The sequence below is a fragment of the Chlamydotis macqueenii genome, chromosome 1, assembly GCF_036417535.1.
Source record: "Chlamydotis macqueenii isolate bChlMac1 chromosome 1, bChlMac1.mat, whole genome shotgun sequence".
Classification (NCBI taxonomy): Eukaryota; Metazoa; Chordata; class Aves; order Otidiformes; family Otididae; genus Chlamydotis; species Chlamydotis macqueenii.
The window spans coordinates 39,713,300-39,736,701 of record NC_141556.1 but is presented as its reverse complement, the minus strand read 5'-3'; the positions used below and the strand labels follow the sequence as shown (position 1 = coordinate 39,736,701).

Here is a 23,402-nt window from a genome sequence, read left to right as displayed (position 1 = left end):
GAACAAACGGAACTCTAAGCTCTAAAGTGACTTTTAAATTAGCGCATTTTGGGGCACTTAGATTCTATACATTTACATTTCTGTTGAGAATTAGCAACAATAATCTGTACCCTTGTACCAAACACAAGAAACTACATAAGGTATTTTTAAGGTACTCCAACAGAAGTTCAACGCAACCAAGATCTAACTATCAAGCAACCTCATGCCAACAGATTTAAATATTCAATTTCTGACTCATTTCTGTGCATGCCATCCTTTAAAATAAGGAGATTTTATCAACTAAATATTTTTGAACATGTTTCCCAGAAGCCCTTAAATAATCTTAAACTGCAACGTGTGGCTTCAGACCTTTTTGAAGACATTGATACAGCTGGGGAAATGAGCAGCTACTGGGTACTTTAGGCTGAAGGGACTAACAGAAATGTATTCTCTGGTTATTCACACAGCTCTATGTGCTTAATAATGACAGATTTCCAGATTCTGTTGGGCTTCTACCAGCCTGCTGGCTTGTCATACACTGAAAATTTGGACCTCTCACATTGTGCTGCTCCACTGCTTCGATGAAGTTGCCAAAAAACCCAACAACTTTTAAATTATCTTTAAAGACCATGACTCCCATTTCTTATCCTCTCTGTAGGTCTTTCTAGCATCCTTTCTTAAACTTGAACTGTTTTTGTTTCTTTTTTTTCCCGAGTTACTAGGATATACATATAGGTCTCAAACCAGCGAATGCTTCTGGATCTGTGTGCAAAGTGTAATTGCTGAGAATGACTGGGAACCAGAACACAGAGGACAAAACATACTTTGCAATGCAGAGAAACTAGTATCAGCTCTTGATGATGGAGGAATTTCTTTCTTGCAAAAGCTGCTTTAAAAAAAAAGGCAGCAAGTCTCAGTCATACATGCTGGAAGCAGTCCTTTTGATGGCTGGTGCTTATTTGATGTGGGTGATTATATTTGGACTTTGTCAAATTAAACTCTTTTAGAAACACTGGTTAAATTTATTTTTATATACTACTTATCTTACTGATGGTATCTGTATCCTTGATAATTTTTATCCTGCAGCAAGGAATGCCTCTTTTTTTCTGTTTTTAGATTAAGCAGCAGAGAACACAGGGTCGTTTTCCACCTCACAAAGCGTGGGGTTAACGGTGAATGGGAAGGCACAGTTATGATGCATGGAGCAAATCACTGAATTCTTTACAGCATTGAATCAAAGCATCAGATAAAGAAGGGAGGAGTGGCTGGCAGCCTGACTTTACTTCCTCATAGCTTGCCATAGCAGGCTGGGCTCGGCTCTGTAGAGCGTTCTGGTGCCATTGCAGAAGGTGGGGCAAGAGGATGCTCAGCTCTTTTGATGTGTCTATGTATTGAACAGCAATGACCCATTTAGATGAGCAGGAAGCTTTTATACAGGAATTTGTCTTTAATGTTGTAACCAGTGTGTAGTTCCAACAACTACTAAGGGTGAAATTTCATTTTGTTTTAGATCTCTGTTCAAGTTTGGTGCTTCATGTATTGTCTGTACAGTGATCCAGTGTGAAGTCCTGGCCCCATTTTGATTCATGGTGAAAGTCCTGCAGACTCCAGGTCAGGATTTTACCCCATTCTCTCCTGACTAGATATAATTTGTTCAACTCTAGATACATTAGTCATACTTTTTGTATCTTTTTTTAAGACTTAAGCTACTGCCTAGACACATCCTTGGTAACTACTTATCCAGTGTAAATACACTGTAGTTGCATTTCAGCAATGTACATAATTTTACCGGTGGAAAAAAGCATATAAAGTATGTGATTCAACTGAATTGTGTACGACTAAGATTTTAAAATTCTTTTATAAGTGGTTTATTCTAGAACTACTGAAGCACCTTTTATGCCTCTAGACTGCGGTATAAACATTGCTAAATATTTGCTAGGTTGGAGTAATCAATTTTCTTGTGTTTACATTATTTTAAAGAACCTTCAGGTATTTTGGAATTGTCACCTGCCCCAACATGTAGGCAAAACCAGTGAGAGAAGATAAACTATGGCAGAAGCTCAGCCTCAACCATTTACAATTTCTTATGGTACTTGCTTCTTGACATCCAAGACCCATCTGAAGGCCTTCAGTGTAAGAGAGTCATAAGGCCTTTAGTACTTCGAATGTCTATGCTATAGAGGAGTTTCATACACTGTGATTAAGTTGCTGCCCAATCTCCTCTGTGACAAACTACAAATATTTGATTTATTAATTCTTTTAAGGCATTGTTTCCTAACCCTGGAACCATTTTTTGCAGCTCTTCTCTCTCCTTACACTAACATGCCATCACAGAAGTGTTCTAGTGTGAATCCCTCCAGTGCTGTACACAGCGGTTTAATCATCTCCACCCTTCTACTCATGACTCCCTTATAGATTATTGCAAACACTCCAGTCCTTTTCATTAGTGGCAATGTCTCCTTGAGTTGTCTGCCTGCCAAGACTCATGAGACTTTTCCAGTGCAAACAGCAAATCTAGTGAGGACATAAGGATGGAGTCTCCATCCTTGCAGATACTAAAAAGTCATCTGGACATGGTCCTGGGCAACTGGCTCCAGATGACCCTGCTTGAGCAGGGGAGGTTGGACAAGATGACATCAAGAGGTCCCTTCCAACCTCAACCATTCTGTGATTCTGTAACTATGTGTGCACTGTTTAATTGTTTCAAATTCTATTATATAAAATATTTTACAGTAAAACATGGAAAAAATATATGTTGCATTTAGCATCCTCTAAAATACAAAAACCAAGGGAGAATTAGGGGACATTCCCAAATACCATGACATTAGAAGCAAAACTCCCTTTACTGTGATTTCCCTATGGTCATCCAGTGACTGGCAGAGCTGCAAATGATCTCTAGAGAACGCTTCCTTCCTGTATCACAGAGCATCTAGCAGAAAATTGTTAGTATCAAAATGTTTTAGTAATAATGGCAAAGTGTTATCTGAATCTTAATCAAAACATTACAGAAAAAACATGTTCAGACAAAAGAGGCCAAATATTTTGGAACTTCAGGAGTATATTCTTCCCTTGATATTTGCTGTGTTCTCATTAAATATAATGGAAGCTCTGTAAGCACAGTTCAGTAGAAGAAGGACATATCACTAAGCTGCTAGCAATATTGTTTTAACAGCTTTTGAAACATATCACCAGGAAGCAGATGTGGCTTGTATTAAGCAAGTACTGAGGTTAATATTTCAAAACCCTTCATGGTTTCTTCAGTTAAAAGTGAGCATAATAAAAGAAGTCTATCATTTTTATCATATTTGCTTTAGTTTTAACAGCACAGATCAAAGACTGACAATACGAAGTAACATGCATTACACACTGACACACCTTCCATTGCACATGAACACAAATGTGGCTTATTAGTTTTAATGATATACTCACTTGAGTTCTGGAAAATTTTCAGATGATATCAAACTTTGTAGGGCATGATTTCCTGTTAATTTTAAATGAGTTAAACCATGTAGCCCCGTCACAGGAAAAGAAGACAAAAGGTTGGATGACACATCCCTGCATAACAGCAAATAAAAATCAACTTACGGGCTTTCAGGTTTTTTCTTCAGCACTAGAAGTGTCACATTGGAAAAACAGGTTAGACTTTTCTAACTCAATCAAAAATGACTGCATTAAACAGAGGCCCCAGTCAGCAGAGCAAAGCTGCAGAATTACTAAGGCATATGCATCTATGTGTCTAGCAGAAAGCTAAGAGTAACACGTAACAGTTAGCTAAGTCTCTTGCCAAATTTTGACTCCAAATATTCATAGTGCCAGTTTTGAGACTAGCAAGTGAATGTAAAATCTGTTCATTAGCTTGTTTGAATTAAAGGGAGCCAGTACCAGCACAGCTTCCCACAGTTTAAAAGATACAGTGGGATGCTAGAAGGCACGGCTGCCCTGAAAGCTCCAGAGGGAGCAAGTCAGGTGTACAGGGAAGACGTGTTTCAGGGTAGGACAGGTCTGGCCTGGAGCAGATGAAGGTGACAATCCTAAGCTGAGGTTTGTCTGAGGAGCTGAAGACAGCACAGAGCACAAACACATAACTGGGAAAGTAAAACCAGTGAATGAAAAAGTGACTGTGATCAAGGAGAAATGGTAACGTAATCAAAGAGAGGAAAGTCTAGAGTTACTCTATTCTCTATTTCTCCCTCTCTCTTCCATTTATTCTCTAAGTCTTTTCAGTCCTCTTCACAATTATCTACACTGCAACACTTAAGGTGTTCAACAGTCAAGAAGGAGGAAGAAGGGGAGTCTGACGCTGCTGAAATTCTTTTATGCCCAGGGGTTAAGTTCCTGTCTCTTGCACTATCTACTGAAATCTAAGGGGCTAGACATAATATAAGAGGTATGTTGGTGGACTGTTCTAGCTTTTCTAGTTTAGTGTGTTTGTACGTGTGTGTGTGTGTGTGCATATGCATGTCCTCCTGCTCACAACATAGTTAAATACAAAAGGTAACATTCTGGTCCTACTGCAATAGTAAAAATGACCACTGACTGCAGTCAGACCAGGGTTACAGACTAGCATTTCAGAAAACACTGGTATGCTGTGTTGCCGTGTGTGTTAAAGGGCTTTTTCTTTAACTCTCCCTGACTGTTCTGTGCTACTGACCAAAGCTACAATTTATTGCTGGCAGCATGATGTTCCCTCATGCTTTCTTCTGTAGGAAAGTTCTGAGGAGGGCCCCCAAAAAGGGATGCCATAGGCAATATTCTCTTTATGGACATTTTTCAGTGCACCATTCAGAGGGGAGGCTTTGCACATCAACAGAAAAGAATATCCCTTTCCAAATTTAGGTTTCCCAGCAGCTACTGGATTATCTGTGAGCAGCTGCCCAGCAGTGTATCTGTGACAATCATGGAGCAGGACAACTTCAGAGAAATTTTCTTTCATGTCTTTCCCAGACACCAAATGCCTCAGGAACTCACCTTGAAGAGTCATTCCAATGAGAGTGGGAAACAGCAAAAAGTTAGTAAGGACTGAAAAGTGCTTGTGAACAAGGCCTGCAAAATTGGACTGCTGATGTTTTGACCACTAACTACTCTGGCTGAATTTACTAAACAAGAAAAGCTATTCCATCAAATGAGGAATGATGAAATAAAGATGCTTACTGGAAAATGTTTCTTATTTAATTTTGAATCCTATTCCTTAGTCCTGATACACAACAGAAAATATTCCTCACTGCTAAAAGAGACTAAATTGCTAACAAACTGAATGAAGAGACACCGATATGCTTCATGGAACCCAGATCACTCTGATTATACAGTGTTATATGCAGCTTTACCATAACACCTATGGGAGCTGAATTAGAAGAAAGCAGACATTTAAATACGGATTCAACAGACCAGAAGACTGGAACAGAGAAAGTCTCAATCTCTGCTGAGTGGGGCACTAAGTTATTAAATTTTTTTATATGCTCTTGCAAGAAAACTGTAAAAATTTCAATGTAGAAGATATATAAATACTTACAGTTTGATCAGAGATGGTAAAGAGGAGAAGGCATTGGGGTGAATAATTTTAATTTTGTTCCAAGCTAAATCCCTACAAGAAAAGTGAATGGAAAATTACATACCCACTGAGTGAATATGGAAGTTTTCATACACTTGATTAGGAGGCCTAAATATAAAAAAGGTATTAATTACATGCAAATATTTTCAATAAGCTTCTGCATATCTCATACTGCCAAATCTTTTTTCAGTTTTTAAATTATGTTTATCAGTTAATGACATTAGTTATTAAACTGACAACACTCTCTAGAACTTCTTAATGGCTCCTGCAGTCTAACACAGTTATTTTTGGTCTGCTTCACAAGCTTCCCAAGGCAGCAGAAAGAAGGGTTGCGTATATGGACTACTTTTAAGATGTCCTCATGATGTGACTAAGAACAGCAAATCCATTGTCGACAGGCTTAACTTCCTAATCTTAATCTTTACTGCCCCTGAAAAATAAAAAAAACTGAAAGGAACTCTTAAAAAAATGTATGAGCTTGATCCTGCAAAGACTTACACCCATGAGCAATTTCTCAACAAAATTACTCTGCAGCATATGCGTCTGTGCGAAAACTATAAATCAACACACACTTAGAATCTATTTCTTAAGACACTGTTCTCTATAAAAAGATTTCATGCTCCCTAGAGCTGATTATTACATGAACCTGCCAATAGATACTAGCTCTGGCTCCGTATCTCTCTCAATAGAGAGAGCAGAATAGAATAGGATAGTTCAGTTGGGAGGTACCAGTAGAATAGAATAGAATGGGATAGTTCAGTTGGGAGGTACCCACAATGATCACCTAGTCCAACTGGGAAACGTTTAGAAGTAACTAAACTTCTAACTACAGAAGTAGCTTCTATAGCTATAAGTTTACATCTTTGAATTCGTTGCTGCAGATGCTAAACTTCATGTTTGTTCTGCTTTCACAGTTATGACCTAATGGGTGAAAGATTAAAGAAAAACAGAAACAAGCATGTTTTGGGGCAGGTAGCGAGCAGACAGTGTATACCCACTGTTTTTGAGAACCTAGGTGAATGGTTGTTAGGGCTGTACTCACAGAGACCGAAGAGCAGCCAGCTGCCGAAACGTGTCTGCTTTGATTTCACCAATTTCATTGTGATGTAAGTCACTGAAACGGCAATAAGAATCTTCTCAGTTTCAGAGGCACTTGGAGGACACTTCGGGGTGTTTTAGATTGTATTTATGATCCACAGTTTAAGGATATGTATTTGGATATGTCAAATCAGCCAGCAATAACCAAGTTAATGATGCTCTAACAAATTTGTATATAGATGCCTCTTTTTAGGCTTTGTAGGATAATTTGACACTTACATTTTTTGGAGTTTTTTACATGCAGTAAAGCAGGGTAAATCTTCCAGCAGGTTATAAGACAGATCCCTGTAATACACAAGAAAAGAAAAGATTAATATCACAGTAATGTTAAAAGAAAAAGCTCTTTCATTGTCTACCTTCATGCTCAATTTAAAGTAACTTATTTTCTCCCACACTCAAAGAAGAATAGAAACGTGCAAACTCAGTTATCATCTCTCATCTGTCAGATTTTGATTTCTAACTGAGGAAGAGAGGAGGGGAAAAGGCAAGATGTATTAACTGCATATCCTATGTTTGCAAATTCCTTGCATTGTCTGAAGACTGCCTGCCTGAAGTGTAGACTTCTGAGTGCTTTACAGTAACGATACTGGCCATCTGCTCATAGGGAATATTGGATTTGCATCACAGACTTCATATTCATCATGTTTAAATCCTGATAAATATTTAAACCATTTAAAATAATCTACTAAATATATATGCTCTAATTTTTGAGATAAGATCTTGTATTTTTCCAGCAATAATCACAATGGACTGTAATCAGCTTTCCATTCTACACTTTTAATTAAGCAGTATTGCCTCTGATCCTTAGACTGTTATAACTGAGGGAAGTGGTTAAAAAACATATTGGAACTAACTTTGAAATCAATCGCTACATGGGGGAAAAAAACCTTGAAGAGACTTGAGCCAAAACTCAACAAATTACAGAATAACTGAAACATCTGGACTGATTTATAGTATAATATAACTAATCAAAACCAAGCCCAGGCAATTTGCAGAAATTGGAGGGAAAAAAAAAAAGGAACCAAACACCCGCCCCCACCACCCAACAGTCTCATCCTATACATACATTTTGCTCAGGGAAAACTGAATGGGAAATTTACTAGTGAAAAGAATACAGAAAAAAAGCTTATGCCTATAATTAGGAAAAATGTCCTTTTCCACTGTTATCCTATATTATCTTTTCACTCCTGTTTCAAATTCTTTAAAACTGGTTAATCTCCACCCATTTACTTCCTTAGTGAAAATTTATTTTCACTGTTACTAATCCAACAGGGGCATTCAGAATACTCTGTATTTGATTTGTGGAAGTGGTGCAAGTAATGACCATGTGTGTTTTTAAGGTATTTAAGGTATATTTAAGCACAAAGACTACCATCAATATATGTATTTTTTTTTTGTAACAACAGGGAAGATTATGGCCTCTGTTTTTGTATTTTTCACAGGTACTCTGTGACAGGAGAATTCAAGTGAGCTGGAGGCTTTTAGACCAAGGTAAAAGATGTTTGGTATGTCTGCAGAACTGTGGCTATTCCTTCATGCACAGATTTGTGACTTAGGTCTTCTTAAAAGCATGTTATCAGCTTGAATTTTGTACATTCTGACATTCCCTCTTCACACATGGAAAAAAAAACAAAGCCGAAACCCTTCTCCCCTCATTTTCTGTTAGAGCTCCATGAAATATTCTACTTGTTTATTGTTAAGGATTTTCTCCCACTATGTTAATACATGAGGCTCTTGACAGCAGCCGAGGGCAAGTGGTTTTGGTTCCTGTGTTGAGGTGCATACCCAACTGTGCTTAGGGTAGTCTCTTGAGGACTGCTGGGACTGTGTTCTCACACATGCCTTCACTGCAGATGTGCAGATACCCAGGAAGCCTCAGTGTACATTAATCCACATTTGGAAGTATTGATGGCTAGGTAGGATGCACAAATTGCCTTTCAAAGCAGTGTTTGTGCTTGTAGTGTTTGTGCATATATCTGAGCCAGGAAGCCCCTTCAAGATCGCAGTCTCCAAGTAACTTGTGGGGTTCAGTGCACTGTCATACTTCACGGCACAGGCAAAACTAATGTGCAAACCTAAATGTGGTCTTAGCAGGCCTGTTCTAATCTGATGGGAATAGGGAAAGAGCAACTCTGAGTACATGAAATTGCTGTCAAATTGGTTCCCCATCCTTTTAAATATCAGCTCTAATAATACAGGGTGATATTCAAAAATAAAAAATGTGAATTTCCAACTGACTTTACTATGAACTGTACAAGTTATTAATTACTAAAGTATTTATTTGCCTTCTGTTTTGAAATTATTTATTGTTTTTTAATAATATAGGACATATTTAAACTTAAGTCTGTGTGCAGACTTCCTTCTGGCAACAGACTCTGTTTCTGTCTTTTATCATTCTGGAAATGATTATATTGAGTCCATCAATGAAAACGTATTTTTTTCTGGAAATGTTCATGACATCCATGCTGGTATTCAAATAATGTGTTGTAATTAGTGCTATTTCAATGTTGGCCAGAGAACTAATACCAAATACATTCCTAGTGATGTAATACATAGAGGAAAGTGCTGTTGGCTCATTCTCAAAGAAGCAGACTCAATGATTACTTTCGTTAGTGATTAAGTAAACTCCAAGAAAATTTCCAAGCCAAAATAATATTGGATATTTAGTATAAAAACTACGCCCCAACTATGCCAAGGAATAGTCTATTAAAATTTCAGTCACCTACTTAAGTCTGGTTGGAACAGAAACCAAAAGAGGAGCATAACAAGGACTCAAAATTGCACTCCTTACTCACTTATATTTTCCACTCACTTCACTGAATTTCTGCCTCGGTGAGGAAAAAAAAAACCAGACTACTGTAGCAGAGAGAGAATGAAGGAAAATAAGTAGCTCTGTTGTATTTAAACAAAATCAAGAACCATTTTGCCTTTTCCTAAAAACATGCAGAGTAATTATCTTTTTCAGCAACGTATGGGAAATCCTGACTGATAAGTGGGTTGTGAACATTTTGAGTAACATGGGGGGCTGCTCCCTGAACTGAATTCCTAAGAAGTAACGTGATACACAGAAATAGCAGTAATTGGGTAATTTTGAAATCATAATGATTTAATCTGCCCATTAATCTCTTGCATTAATGTAATTTTAATAATCTTACTGAAACTTACAGCACTTGGAGATTAGGTAACTGGTCACAAGCTGATTTGGGGAGAGAAGTGATCTGTGCTCCTGTGAGTGTCCTGTTGAAAATATGTATTAAAAAAAGAAAGAAAAAAAAAAGACCACTTTTTTTTTAAGATTGCAAAGCAAATATATTTTTAGGACATTCTTTAGAATAAGTCGGTATGCAAAAAAATAAAGCAAAAATACTTCTCTAGCACTTACAAACTCTCCAGACTTGTAGTCCCTGTCAAATCAGGGAACTCTGTTATCTGTGAAGCACCATTTAAAGTCCTAGAATTTAAAAACATCATTTCAATACAATTGTGGTGAGGGAAGTGTGGAATACTGTGATATATAAAGACAATTAAAATAAAAAAGTAAACACATACAGAGTTCTAAGTTCTGGTAAGTGTTGAAAGGCAGATTTTCCAACAAGCTGGATAGGATTATCATAAAAATGTCTGCAAAAAGAGGATAAAAAGACATTCTATGAAAAACACTTTAAAAGATTCTAAATATATAATGTGACTACACTAAGCAAGTGAGCATCATCCTCTATGATGGATCACAGACTGTGCACCTCTGGTTGTAGCAGAGGTGCACATCTGGGCTTTTCTCACCCACTCATCTATATCCATCAACCACAGTTCACATATTGAACATCCAAGTAGTCATTGTTCTCTTGGTTTTAAAGCCAGAAGCCAGACAACAAAATATTCCCTCTTCCTCCTAGATTTGCAAATACAGAAATCCAAATATGAAGGACTTCGTGATGACCTGAGACAAATTTAAGGTTAGCAGGTAAAGAAGTCAGGACTTCACATACTCAGAAAAGGTTTCCTTGCACTTTGTAAGCCATGCTGCTTTTGCTTACAGAATAATATTACTCAAGATGAATCACAATTATTCTTACATTTATTTTATAATTTCTTATTTTGAGATTTGCCTATTAAATGCATTCTCATGTAAGACAATGGGAACTCAGACTGGAATCCATCAAGAGTAATTTTTACTAGCTTCTACATTGCTAGTAATGCTGAGAGACTTAGAAGAAATAGTTCAAATAAAAGGTCAAAGGCCAGAGACCTCTACTCCCTCCCCTTAAGCAGGGCATGCAAACTTCCATTTTCTTCTACAAAGTTGGAAAGATATAAGCTTGTTTGCTTGTGTAATGATGTGCTACACAGTACACTCACAAGAAGACCTATTTGACAATTAGCCACAAATATGATTCTTAGTTCCACGTTCTCTAACAAGAAGAGTCATTGAAAAGACTATTATCACTTACATTGTAATAAGTGATGGATTACCCGCAAATGCACGCTCAGGTATTGACTTGATGTTATTGCTATGAAATCCCCTACAAAAGGAAAAATAGTTTAAAATGTAAGAAAAAAAAAAGTGAAGTCATAATCTTTGCAGCGTATCCACAATGCAAAATTTTATGTTTGTAATAAAAAAAAGTCTCTGTATGTAAAGGTATAACCTTGTTTTCTGGAATAAGACAGAACCAAAAAAAGCAAGAAATAGCTGGATTTTTGCACTTTTCTAAAAGAACAAAACCATTCAGATGAAGTAAAATGCAAAATGACGTTTTAAAATTTAGATGTCATCAGTATGATACTGCTTTGTAGCTGCATGTCATGTATCTATGAATCTATGTGTGTATGTATATATATATAATGTAAATAAACACACACATATGAACTAATAATATTAATAGTTAAATATTAATAATTAAATAAATAACAATAAAATAGTATATATATTTTGCCCTGCACTTGTTAACCTGCAACTATTTCTTTTGCTGGGTTAATGATGGATTGCACAAGTTTAACAAGTAAATGATTTTATACATTATATTGTAATATGTTGAGCCTCCCACAACCACCTTTTGTTGAAATATTTCAGATGTGGACATGAACAAACTATCCAATGTAGTTGTGCCTCCCAGACAGAGGACCAAACCTTTGTCTCATCATTAATTACTGGATTTTATTCATATGAGTAATTCTCAATTGTGAAAAACAAAAGAAACAGCTAAGATTTCAAAAGAACAATGATGATTTCTGTGGGAAACTCCCATTAGTTCAGTCGGGTATGAAAAAGGTTTCCCAGCTTAAATTTATGCATTTAGAAAGCTTCAAATTGTTCACTGATGCAAGCACACTTGGCCATTACTTGAACAGGTCCCACATTACTGGTTTTACTTGTTTAGGCGTTGTGCTACTGCTGATGAGCTACAGAGCAAGGCTCTAAAGTCCTAGTTCTTTTGCATGCAATAAAAACTACATCCATGCAGATGCAGACTCTAAGCAATATAAGGCTCCTATTTAATCTAGAACCAGTAAACAGGCTGGTTTTGTGGCTGTATTGAATGGGATTCTGTGCATGGCAGAAAAGTTAAGGAAATGGCATGACTACTTCTCAGGGCAGTGTCTGGCCCCTCATCACCATTCTGACTTGAGTTCAGAGTGAGGGAGCAGCCCCATCATCAGCCAAGAGCAGATGCCAGTGCATTTATGCACAGAAGAGCCTGAAGGACTTCTGAGCTGGTTGGAAGAGAGTGTGCTCATGGCTGCAGCCTGTGTCCTGCGGCACTGTACCCAAGTGATACACCCTGTCTGAACTGAAGGCACTATATAACCTGCCAGTTCACATACTGAGCAAAAGAGCAGTAAAATCTATCTGCACTCCTGGGTAAAAAGACCACACTGGCCACACTGGGAAACATGCTTCTACAGGTATCTCCAAAATATAGTCTGGAAAACATTACGCATGCATTAACTTTGGGTAACAACTATGCCCTCTTACTTTGGAGAGATAACTACTCCTATAGCTGAGACCTTGAAATGCAGTGCATCTGGGACAATGGTGTCCCTGTAGCATCAAACAGATATGGCCCTGACTTGCTGGTCACTTGTCAGCAGATCTCCAGCTCTGACTAGCACCCTTGGATGCCTCTATGTTGTAGACAAAAAGCCACAGTCTGTGTTTTCATCCCAAGCGCAAATTCTGAGAGAGAAATGAGGTCCCACCCAGAAACACCCATACCAGCATGGCCCTGGGCTCCCACTTGGGTGAACATGGGAGGGCATGCACAACCTCGTGGGAGACACCTCGTGCTTATAAGGTTGGCTTCCAGGGCCCAAACAAAGCACTGAACCACACGGTCTCACGATCTGTGCTGGATTTGGGATGTCAGGTTGCAATTTCACACTCCAAAGTTTCCTTGCACCTAGGAGCTTATCTGAAACAACAAGTCTGATACTTAGAGGTCCTACAGGGCCAGTAAGTAATCTCAAGCACATCAGGCAGCTTGCTGGACTGGGCAAAGTGCATTTACTGCAAACCTGTGTTACCCATGTTTGGCTACTGATTCCAGAGGTCAGTAAAAAGGCAATGGATTTCATATCAGTTATGTTAGCCAACAGACGACATAACAGCAGCTGAGAACAGTTGGGCTGAGAAATTCATAGCCCCACTCCCTCCTCCAGAGCAGCACCCTTTGCCAGCACTGGAGATGCTGGGCTAGAGTGCTACTGCTGATGAGCTACAGAGCAAGGCTCTAAAGCCCCAATTCTTTTCCATGCAATTAAAAACTGCATCCATGCAGATACAAACTCTAAGCAATATGAGAATGCCATTTAATCTAGAACCAGTAAACAGACTAAAGCCAGTAAACAGGTCCTCCTGCCTGGGGACTCCTGCTTTGGAAAAAATCCCAGGTAGCTACATAAAGTGGCTTTAAGATCAATTTGTGATGTAGCAGGGGTACAACCATGTCCAACTACTATATGATTACCTACTTTTTCAAATCTATGCTGATGGTGCCAGTAACATGGTAAATAACTTGAAGGGAAAGAATTCTGAACATATTCATGGATGTGTACACTGTGTGTACAATGTGTGAATATAATTTCATTTTTTTTAGCATTCAGCTGTTTCTTACAAAAAACGTGTCTAGTTTCTTTTCATTGTTGATTTTTTAAAATGCAAACTATGTCTGTGCCTCCAGAAATGTTTTTTTTTTTACAGCATTACAAAGGATTGCTTATATTGAAAAGAAATGGCTTTAATTTAATGGGGGGAAGGAAAGGAAGAAAGTAAACACATTTAAACCTGATGGACTAATAAGAATGCCACACCTTCCTCTTAGACTAGAAGACTGTGATACATCAGATTGTTTGCAAAATCCAACTGTTGTATTTAGGACTCAAAATGAATTAACTGTGTTTATTATTTACTGTATTCCAAGGATGAAGTTCCTGAAAAAACCCACTGCACAATGCAGTATAAAAGATGTCAGAACTTGAATGCTCCAAACTGAATGTTGAAAATTATCTTTTATGTATGTTGGCATGTTCATTAGTTTTTCCTAGGATATCAGTTTTTAAGAATTACTGATAAAATCACCAGCATTAAAAAAGAAATCACACACTAGACAAAACATCCTCCTTCCTAATGTGAGCTCTGTACTTACAGTTCTTTTAGGTTTGTTAGTGTCCTGATAGCAGTGGGGAACTCGTCCAGACTGTTGTAATTTAAATCTCTGTGTGAAAATAGATTTTATTGTTTAGATTATACACTACATAATGGATAACATAGAATTGTTGGCATTTATAATGAAATATCTCCCATGCACTGAATAAATACATACAGCCAAAAGCCAGGAAATCCTCAAAAGTGTATGGATGTTTTCCAACAAATTCTATTTAGGGCACATTATAATTCCTATTTTTCATCAGCATCCTATTTTTAGTTATATCTTAGCTATTCTGCAATAAAGAAAAAGTAAGTGGATTCAGATACTACTAAGAGATTTGCTGTTTTGTAAATTGCCCATCCTTTCCATTACTTCAAAGTATTAATAAAAAAAAAATCTTTCAAACAGAATATTCAACAACTTTGTATGGTGAGCTGCATTTTACATAGCTAATACATCTAACTATAAAGGTTTCATTTGCCTCTGACTCACTGTCTTGTTGTATTAGTCTTTCTTTTTTTTTTGCAGATAAAAAAAAAAATCTGTGAAGAGATTTTTTCCAATGGTTAAGTGATAGAAGTAAGATACTGGAGTCTGGAGGGTAAAAATGATTAGGAGAAATCTTCCTCTGGCTAAAACAAGTGGGAAAATATACAGTAAGTTCAACGTTACCATTAACTGTATTGTTAATTTTAAGATTTCTGAATATTCATATGGAAAATGTTTCTAATCAGACAAATTGTAAAAATGGTAGCTTAGCTAGCTAGACCTCTGCTTTAAGAACTGCTCATGCTGCAGCGATAATTAGACTTTATTCTGGTAGGCTGAATGGACTGCAAGCCTACTTCTGCCCTCAGCATGACATGTTCATCCATTAGCATTCAGCAGACACCTGAAACTAAAATTGACACATGCCAGTTTACTGTGATGCTCTCTGGCACTGCTTTGTGAAGAACAAAATCATAAAAACTTGAGCAAAAGCCTTTTTGAACAGGCAAAACACAAATCACAGTTTACAATAGATTGAAATTGAAATAGTATCAGGCTGAAGTAATGCAGGCAGGAAACTGCTGTCTGAACTCAACAAGGCTTTCCTTCCTGCTTGTAAATCTCTCTCTCCTGCTTATTGACAAAAAGAGATTACAGGCATGTACGGCTCGGTTTTGCCCTCCAGTGATATGTGATTTCCAGACCTATGCATCAATGCAAATAAATTATCTTAAAGCTGGTGTCCATCATTTACACTGAGATCTCTTTAGATTATCTTGAAACTATCTGGAAACTGGTCTATATAGTATCCAATTACTGTGCTTGAGGCAAGTGCTACATTCCCCTATTGCAGTGAAGTAGCTGCACCTACACTTATTCCCAGGTTCCCGACTGTCCTCTGTGTTTCCATCTCTCTCATGCCAGGTGGCTGGGACTGAGTTTGCAATTATTTATTCCATTGTTCTGTTTTTCCCCATTTTTGACCAAGCGCCATGTGAACATCACTTAAAAAAACAAAACAAATTATTACATTTTCCTTCTCCCTTTCCCGTCCGCCTTTCCGGTGCTACACTAAGGGACTTCCTCTCAACTCACAGCCGGCTAAAAGTCAAAATTGTGAAAGTGCAATTCAGTGCCAAGAGATCAATGTAATCAAAACTAAGGATACAAAGAAAGCCCCAAACTACTTGCTTTCTGATCTTAATGAAACATGGAAGTGGGCAGTACATAGCTGTGCAGATGGGAAAACCAATAGTCACCTTTAGACTAGTATTATTCACGTTTGAAAATTCATCTATTTGTTCCTCATGACAGGCCTTTCAGCCTCTGTCCTGGTTGGGTGAAATACTTAAAATCTCTGAAAATGATGCAGCTGACTGTGGCAGGTGCCAGGGGGAAGGATATGCAAGGTTTTACTGTCCCTGTGGCATTTTGGGAGTCTGTGGTCTACTTTAGCAAACATCTTTATTGGACTAACTCCATAGCGCAATACTTTGCACCAACCACCAGCACTGCATTCCTGTTTGGCCTTCTTTGGTAGAATTATTTTTTGTTAGAAAACTCAAGAAAATTTGAATTGATCTGAAGAGAACTACAGTGAAAACTTGAAGTAATGTCACCTTTACCAGTGCTATTCTTTATCAGAGCTCTTTAAAGACAAAAACTTGGATATAACTGAAACCTTCTTCCCTCCTTGTAAAACACGAGTAATTTGTCTACCTGACACTTTTGCTTTTGCTAGGGATAAAGAAAAATAAACCTATCTAATTTTATAACCCTCCTCTATGGTGACACAGTTTCTTAATGTTAAAGTTTTACATTGTGACAACTTCCCAATCTAGCTATTAGCTTTATCGATTAACCAAAATAAATAAATAGTACTAACTATGCAAACATAACTGTTCGTGAATAGCCACTTCTTTCTCAATGCTCAGTACAGTTTTAAACTGTCCTTCAAACAATTTATCAATTGACAATGCTTATTAAAAAGGCAAACTAGTTTTAGAGTCAAAAATAGGATTCGCTACATAGAGTCATTGTAAACCATCACTTAGATCCTGTAGCGATTAGGCAACCCAAAACCCACATTTGGCTTTTAGGCTGTTTTTATTCTTTCAGAATATTAATGAAAACACTGAAAAAAAAAAAGGAAACAAATAAGAGGTCAACTCACAAAGTCTCTAGGCTGTGGAGCCCATCAAAGCATTTCTTTCCCAGGGAGTAGATTCTATTGTTATGGAGATGTCTGCAGGGGAACATTAAGCACACAGTCAGGAAAGCACACTGCACACAGTGGACTTAAGCAAAACATTTTGATGGTTAAATCAAATGAAACTTATTTTCAGGCATGCACTGATTATATGCAAGTCATTCTTTTGCAAGAGCATGTATACGAGGCACCTCTGTCACCCTCCCCTTGTTCTCCCAATACCTCCCCACCCATGCAGGCTTCCATTTGGCTTCATAGAAGAGATTTGTTTTAAAACCACCTAGATTGTGTAAAAGGGGTATACATTTGAGTTCCAGGTTGAGGTTTGCATATTGAATATTGGGAAATTGTAGCCATATTCTCATTGGTGGTTAATTAACATGTTGCTTTAAAACTGTGCGTGAGGTGTGAGATGCATATTTAGAAGATGTATATTCAGAGGGTGTTAAATGGTAAGGCACAGAACAGGAGCAAGCAAGCAGACGGATAACAGCAGATAGGAAAGGGCATTCGGCTTGCAGAATGAAAGAAGACACAAAGCCACAGGACAAAAAAGTCACAGCTTCAATGACATAAGTAAACTAACCAATCTTAAAAGTGTTGCAACTGGCCTTCCTTTGAAACTAGAAACATTAAAAACTACTTTCTCAAGTGTTTAGCAATTCAAAGCAATTTTGTTATATATTTCAACCAATGCCTCCCCCCACGAAGGCTCAGAATGCTGCCTATTTCTAAGTCTTTTACACCAACATGGAAAAAATCCACTCTGTGTGAAACTCATTAACGTGAGGAGATACAACCTGGAGCCACTTTAGGTTGTTTTTTACAAAGGATGCCTTTTTCTCAGTAGATTTTTCCTTTTATTTTATACTTGACACTCTACCCCTACAGTGGAGGGAAACTACAGAAGTAGCACTTTAAAAGAGAAGAAGGGCTGTGAATGAAGGGCTGCCAAGCACCTTCCCTTCAATGCTTCATTCTGCTCTGAAAACTAAAGATTACAGGTTCTCTGAATGTTCTGCAGAACATTCAGAAATTGAGTCTACCTGTCCATAAAAGGCAGGGATTCTGATGACAAAATGCAAATGTTCAGTGGGTTTTTCCTTTCCTAGGAAGAAACCTAATCAACTTTTTTTTTTTTTAATGACTACACTGACCTTTAATGCTCTAGTTAGCATGAAGAGTGCATCTCCAAATTCCAATTATGTTTGGATCTTTAATGACAGAGCTTCAAACCTGCTCCAATTGACCATGCATTCTTGCACTCAGTTGAAAATTTGCCAGACTGAATAGAGTAGCAAACAAAAGAAAGTAGAACCACACACAAAGATTTTGATGAGCCAAAAATATAAGATGTTGTAGATCATGAGAAATGATTCAACTATTAATCAATATGAAGCCCAGAAGATTAGAAATAAGCCAGGCAAATCTAAAATATGGAAACTTAACTGAGCAGAAGCAAACAGGGCATGAAAAGAAATAATTTTCTCCTGCATTTCTTAACTGTCCTCTTATCACTATATTTCTGGCAAGGATGTAGAGAATGATGTACAAGACAGTCTTTTGTTTTTAGCATTACTAAGTCCTGAGGCTCAGTCAAATGAAAAGTCCATCCACTCTTTAACTTGAATGGGATTGATACTTAACATAAACAGAAGGTAAAGATTTTGCAGCACAAGGCAGCTGTTATCCTCCATTTTTGCTGCCCTATATGCTTATATGAATACATTAAGCACTAGGCAGAGGTGATGATTATAACTTACAACAGAGAACCTTGGTGTGTGCCAGGTTCAGTGCTTACGCTGGGGCTAGAATATACTAAAATATGCTAAGTGTCTTACAGACTATGGTTTCAGACAGCTTGTAAAGCTTGAATATATTATTGTCTCTTTAATAACGCTAACATTTTCCAAAATATCCTGAAATAACTTCTCCACCTCAGCGCTCCTCCTCAGTTTCTCCAGCCAGTCTAGAATTTTTTCCACTTGGTACATTCCCAGAAGATAAAAAGCTGAAACCATGCTCCATAGTATTCCTTTCAGATTTTGGTGCGAATTACATGTTTCATTTAGTTGAACTGGTATGCAAACATAAAAAAATACAAAACTACATATACTTTCTATGAAGGGAAATGCATACTTTTTCTACTGGATGGCTTTCTTTCTGAGTCACCCAGAAAGCTTTCAGTTCATTTCCTTTTTCTAATCTTCCCTCATTCAGTACACACCGCCTTAGAGGGCACACCATTCATCTCTTCCTGTTTGTTTGTCTGACCAGATAGGGTGATTTCTTTAATTCCCTTACATAATTCTTTACTGGAGACGGAAACATTCAGCTAGATCAAAACAAGCAATTTAGCGAATACTAGTTTAATTGCAGGAAGATCTAAAAAAAAATGATTATCTAAGATAATTTTTAAAAAATTTGTTTTGTAGCACATATACAATCTAGAAAACTTAATTATTTTTCAAAAAGAACATTTTCTGCAACAAATGGAACTGACCTCTTGGTAAAGGAGTATCACTAAGCCTAGTGCAAATGTAGAAGAGAAACTGCAGATTTATAGCCCCAAGATATTAATTTAATACTAAGACTGTATGACAAAACAGACATTTAATTAACCCATGTATATACCTCTTCATCATTTGCCAACTCGGGAGTGACTAAGGAAATATTTAATTAGTAAAGGTTGTCTCAAGCAATGTATAAATTAAACATTGCATCTTCAAGTAATTTATCACAAAATGGTCAAAGTCCTGTAAAGAAGTAGAGATTGCAGCTAAAAAACAATCAATAAAACTTACAGAACTACCAAACTAGAGAGGTTTCCAAAAGCATAGTCTGGTATGTAATGAATTTTATTCAGTGCCAATGTCATTGCCTGAAGTGCTGGTAAACTTCTAAAAGCTTGGACGGGAATTTCTGTCAAAGAATTATCATCTAGCCACAGGTGTCTAAGGGAGACCAAGCCATTGAAGCAGTTGGGGGGCACATAGTTGATGTGGTTGGCATCCAGACGTCTAGGAGAAAAAGAAACAGAGAAAATAATTGACTCTGAGAAAAGAACAGTGGACTTACACAATGGATATCAGATGTTATCACCAAGAACACAACTCCAAACGATGGACATTGGTTGCCACATCCATTTTTCATATCCTGGAGATTCTACACTTCCATCTTGCTTGCAATCTCACACCTGAGACCTCACATTGTGTTTACAAGTCTCCTTGTCAGCTGGCTCTCCACAGACAGGTCTCCTTTGGAGCCATCAACTCACTGAGAGCACACACTGATCATTTTTGAGCAGAGACTCTCTACAGACCGGGTATGAATTTGTTTCTTTTCCCAATTATTTGAAAGTATAGAATAAAAAAAGTGTAAGAAACTCAGCCAGAGATTCTACTTCAGAACCTGCAGATCACTGAGCTGCAAGCTGTCTGGGTTTGCATACACTAGACATTCATTCTAAGAGACAAAAATAAAACTCACTTCTAAGTCTCTGTTCTCGTTTCACCTTTTCTTACATATTGTTTATTCCAATGATTCTAATGAGCACTGGAGTTCACAGTTTTCAGTAGCAGAGCAAAATGTTTTTTAAATACAGATCAGTGTTGCTAATGTAATGTATTTATTTTGAAAAAGATGTTATTAAATACACTTCTGTTATGCAGAGTCAACAGAGGGAGCTCAACTGCACATCGCACCTCTTCGGAGCCTGCAGGTGATATCTTGCTCTCACACTTAAGTAAATAAGGATTAAATCTACTGAACCTTTTGCAGATGTAGCGCCAGAAATATTATGTCATATATTCACTGGCTTTTGCTTTTGCTCTGTTTTGCTTTCCCATTGTGATGTTTTCAGGGAAATATTTAAAAGTGTGCTTCAGATTTCTGAAACTTCATGAAACATCCAGATGGTGATCTGTACTCTGATACACTTTTTCTGCTTTTAATGTGTTGTAGTGACTTGTACCTTGTTCAGAACATGAAAGCCATGCTCTAAAACTTTTCTTGAAGATGTCTGTCCAGAGGAGTAATTAAGTGAATGGTGAAACAGAAATACATTTAAATAGATGTTTGAAAACATTACAGAACAAACAGACACACCCAGGGAACAAAGAAGTAATTCTGTACAACTTAAATTTGGTCTGTTTGAGAGAAATGCAATACTCTGTGGCAGGCATACTAATCTCTTTATTTAAAGCTGCTTCTTCATTTACAGTCATGTAAAATGTCAAATCCATTCTATCTCCTGCTCCTTTGCTGCTCCTAACCTACTGCATGAGAACCAATAATGATTGCTAAGGCTCTGTGCCAGGCTGGTAAATAACTGAGACAAGGTCAGTTGGAACAAATTCATAAAGTTCAGTGTCAAAGCCCTTGCACAATTAAATTTTCAATATAATAACTGACATGGCAGGCAGCACAGACAGAGCTCCCAAAATAACTCAAGGGTCTGTCAACAAACGGGTGAGGATCATTTAGAAATGTTTAGAAATACTTCTGCTGTACCTCCCCCATTCCACAGGCAACAACCATGCTACGTCTGTGTTTTCAAATAAGGTATAATTTGAATGAGTAGATGAGGTTTCTTTGTGTTCAGTCAGAAGTAAATTTCTTCCCTGGGTGACGCTGGTATGTAAACTAAGAAGTTACAGTTGCCTTAGTTTGACAGTTACTCTGATTAAAGAATGGAGGCTTTATTCAACCTAAATGTGTTACTGTATTACAGCTAACATCTTGTTCACTACGAAGCTGGCCTGTGCAGCTCTGACATCCCCACATCCCCACTGACCTCCACAGGAGTTACTCACAGGACGCCTGGCTGCGTGGCAAAGCCAACAGTCAGTTGTTCATATATGACCCTGTGGCTGAAATGGCAATATTTCTGCTGTCATCAGTGAGACCAGGATTTTTACCTTACCAATATTTAGTAGGAAATCAAGGAACTGATTTTGTTTGTAGCTGAAGTTTCCAAATACAAATCCAACGCTGGCTATGTAAACAAAATACACAACATAGAAAGAAAACCAGGACTGATGTAATATAAATGAGATCCTAGACAGTTAGATGGTTGTTTAAATAAACTTTGGAAGAAATCAAGAAGCTACAATGACTTGTGCTGCAGGTCCTATAACCGGATTATGTATCCTGCAAGTGCTCGTAAGAAATACTGCCTCAAGTGCTCTTTTGTTATCTAATCTTTTTAAAATTTCCAAGTACCGCTTTCCCTCTTGCAGATATTAAAATGTTTCAGAAGTGGTTATGTTTCCTGTCATACTGTAGGTAATGCACGCTGATGTATAAAGCATTGATCAAAATCGCCGTTTCAGCCAATTGTTTTACATGTGTTGATCAAAGTTTTGGCACTTCCAGAACTAAACCCATTAACTCACAAACATGACCTTATTTATAATTGAAAATATATAGATAACATGTGGTGAGTTTGAAAGCTGCCATTATATCCCAGAGAGAGCCAATTTAGGGAAACAGAAACACTTGATCTTTACTGATAGGTAGCATGTAAATAAAGCAGCCAGTATGAAATTCACCATGAGCTCATTTAAAATGTCCAAAGCTTTCCAAGTAAATGCTTGAGCTATGTGGACTGTATCCCACTGGTGTGTCCTGTCACATACTGTGAATGCTACAACCATGTGCATAAATTATGAAAATATATTATTCATACAGAACTGTAAACAGGACTCATTTATTGGCACTCTGGAACAAATGAAGGTAGATGCTTGAAAAATATTTGATGTGCATTTTTTAATCAATTCAGTATAACCGGATACTTAGCTTTATGCCACCAGTATGTTTCTAAGGGAATATGTTTTCTTTCTTTCTGAGCCTTCCCTCAAGAGCAAGCCCAGCTACAATCTGGATGTACCTTGCGATCAAGAAATTCCTTAATGTCTTATTGGCGTGTCTTGCTCATTCAGTCAGGGTTAAATGAAATGCTAGATAAGGGATCAGGAAGGATATTTCTCCCAGGTCATTCTCCCCTCTGAAATAAACAACTATTACATGGATTACCTCTTCTTGAAATCAATGAGGACGTGACTACAACAAAAGGACTGGAAAAGAGCAAAGCCACAAAGACAGGTAAAGAAATCAAGGACAAAATATTTGTTCTGACATTTAAATTGAAAACAGAAGAGCTAAAATCAAATTAAAAGGGGCTATATGTAACAGGCAAGGGAGGCAGAGAAGTGAGAGCACATGGCAGATTAAAGAAGGGGTGCGCTCCTCCCTCTCCTACCACCTTGCTCCTCTCCTGACCTGGCTCTGTTATGCAGGGAGCCGCAGACAAGCCTCTCCACAAGGTACAGAGCAATGACAGACAGAGGCTGGGTACAAGGCCTGTCTGGGGAGGGTGTAACGGGCATGAAGGGGTCACCTGCAGCCCCACCATCTTTGCTAGTGTGTGGTG

General features: G+C 37.7%; 1 protein-coding gene across 1 annotated transcript in view; it reads right to left on the bottom strand.

Annotated features, from left to right (window-relative positions):
* The window catches only part of LGR5 (leucine rich repeat containing G protein-coupled receptor 5), an 89,878-nt gene that overhangs the window by 7,660 nt on the left and 58,816 nt on the right, over positions 1-23,402 (bottom strand). Inside the window, exons 5-15 of the mRNA XM_086749312.1 lie at positions 19,774-19,989; positions 16,934-17,005; positions 14,269-14,337; positions 11,074-11,145; positions 10,175-10,246; positions 10,008-10,076; positions 9,791-9,862; positions 6,845-6,910; positions 6,570-6,641; positions 5,489-5,560; positions 3,409-3,534 (exon numbers count right to left, since the gene is read on the bottom strand). Of these exons, the coding sequence (XP_086605438.1) occupies positions 3,409-3,534; positions 5,489-5,560; positions 6,570-6,641; positions 6,845-6,910; positions 9,791-9,862; positions 10,008-10,076; positions 10,175-10,246; positions 11,074-11,145; positions 14,269-14,337; positions 16,934-17,005; positions 19,774-19,989 (978 nt within the window). The remainder of the gene's footprint in view (positions 1-3,408; positions 3,535-5,488; positions 5,561-6,569; positions 6,642-6,844; positions 6,911-9,790; positions 9,863-10,007; positions 10,077-10,174; positions 10,247-11,073; positions 11,146-14,268; positions 14,338-16,933; positions 17,006-19,773; positions 19,990-23,402) is intronic.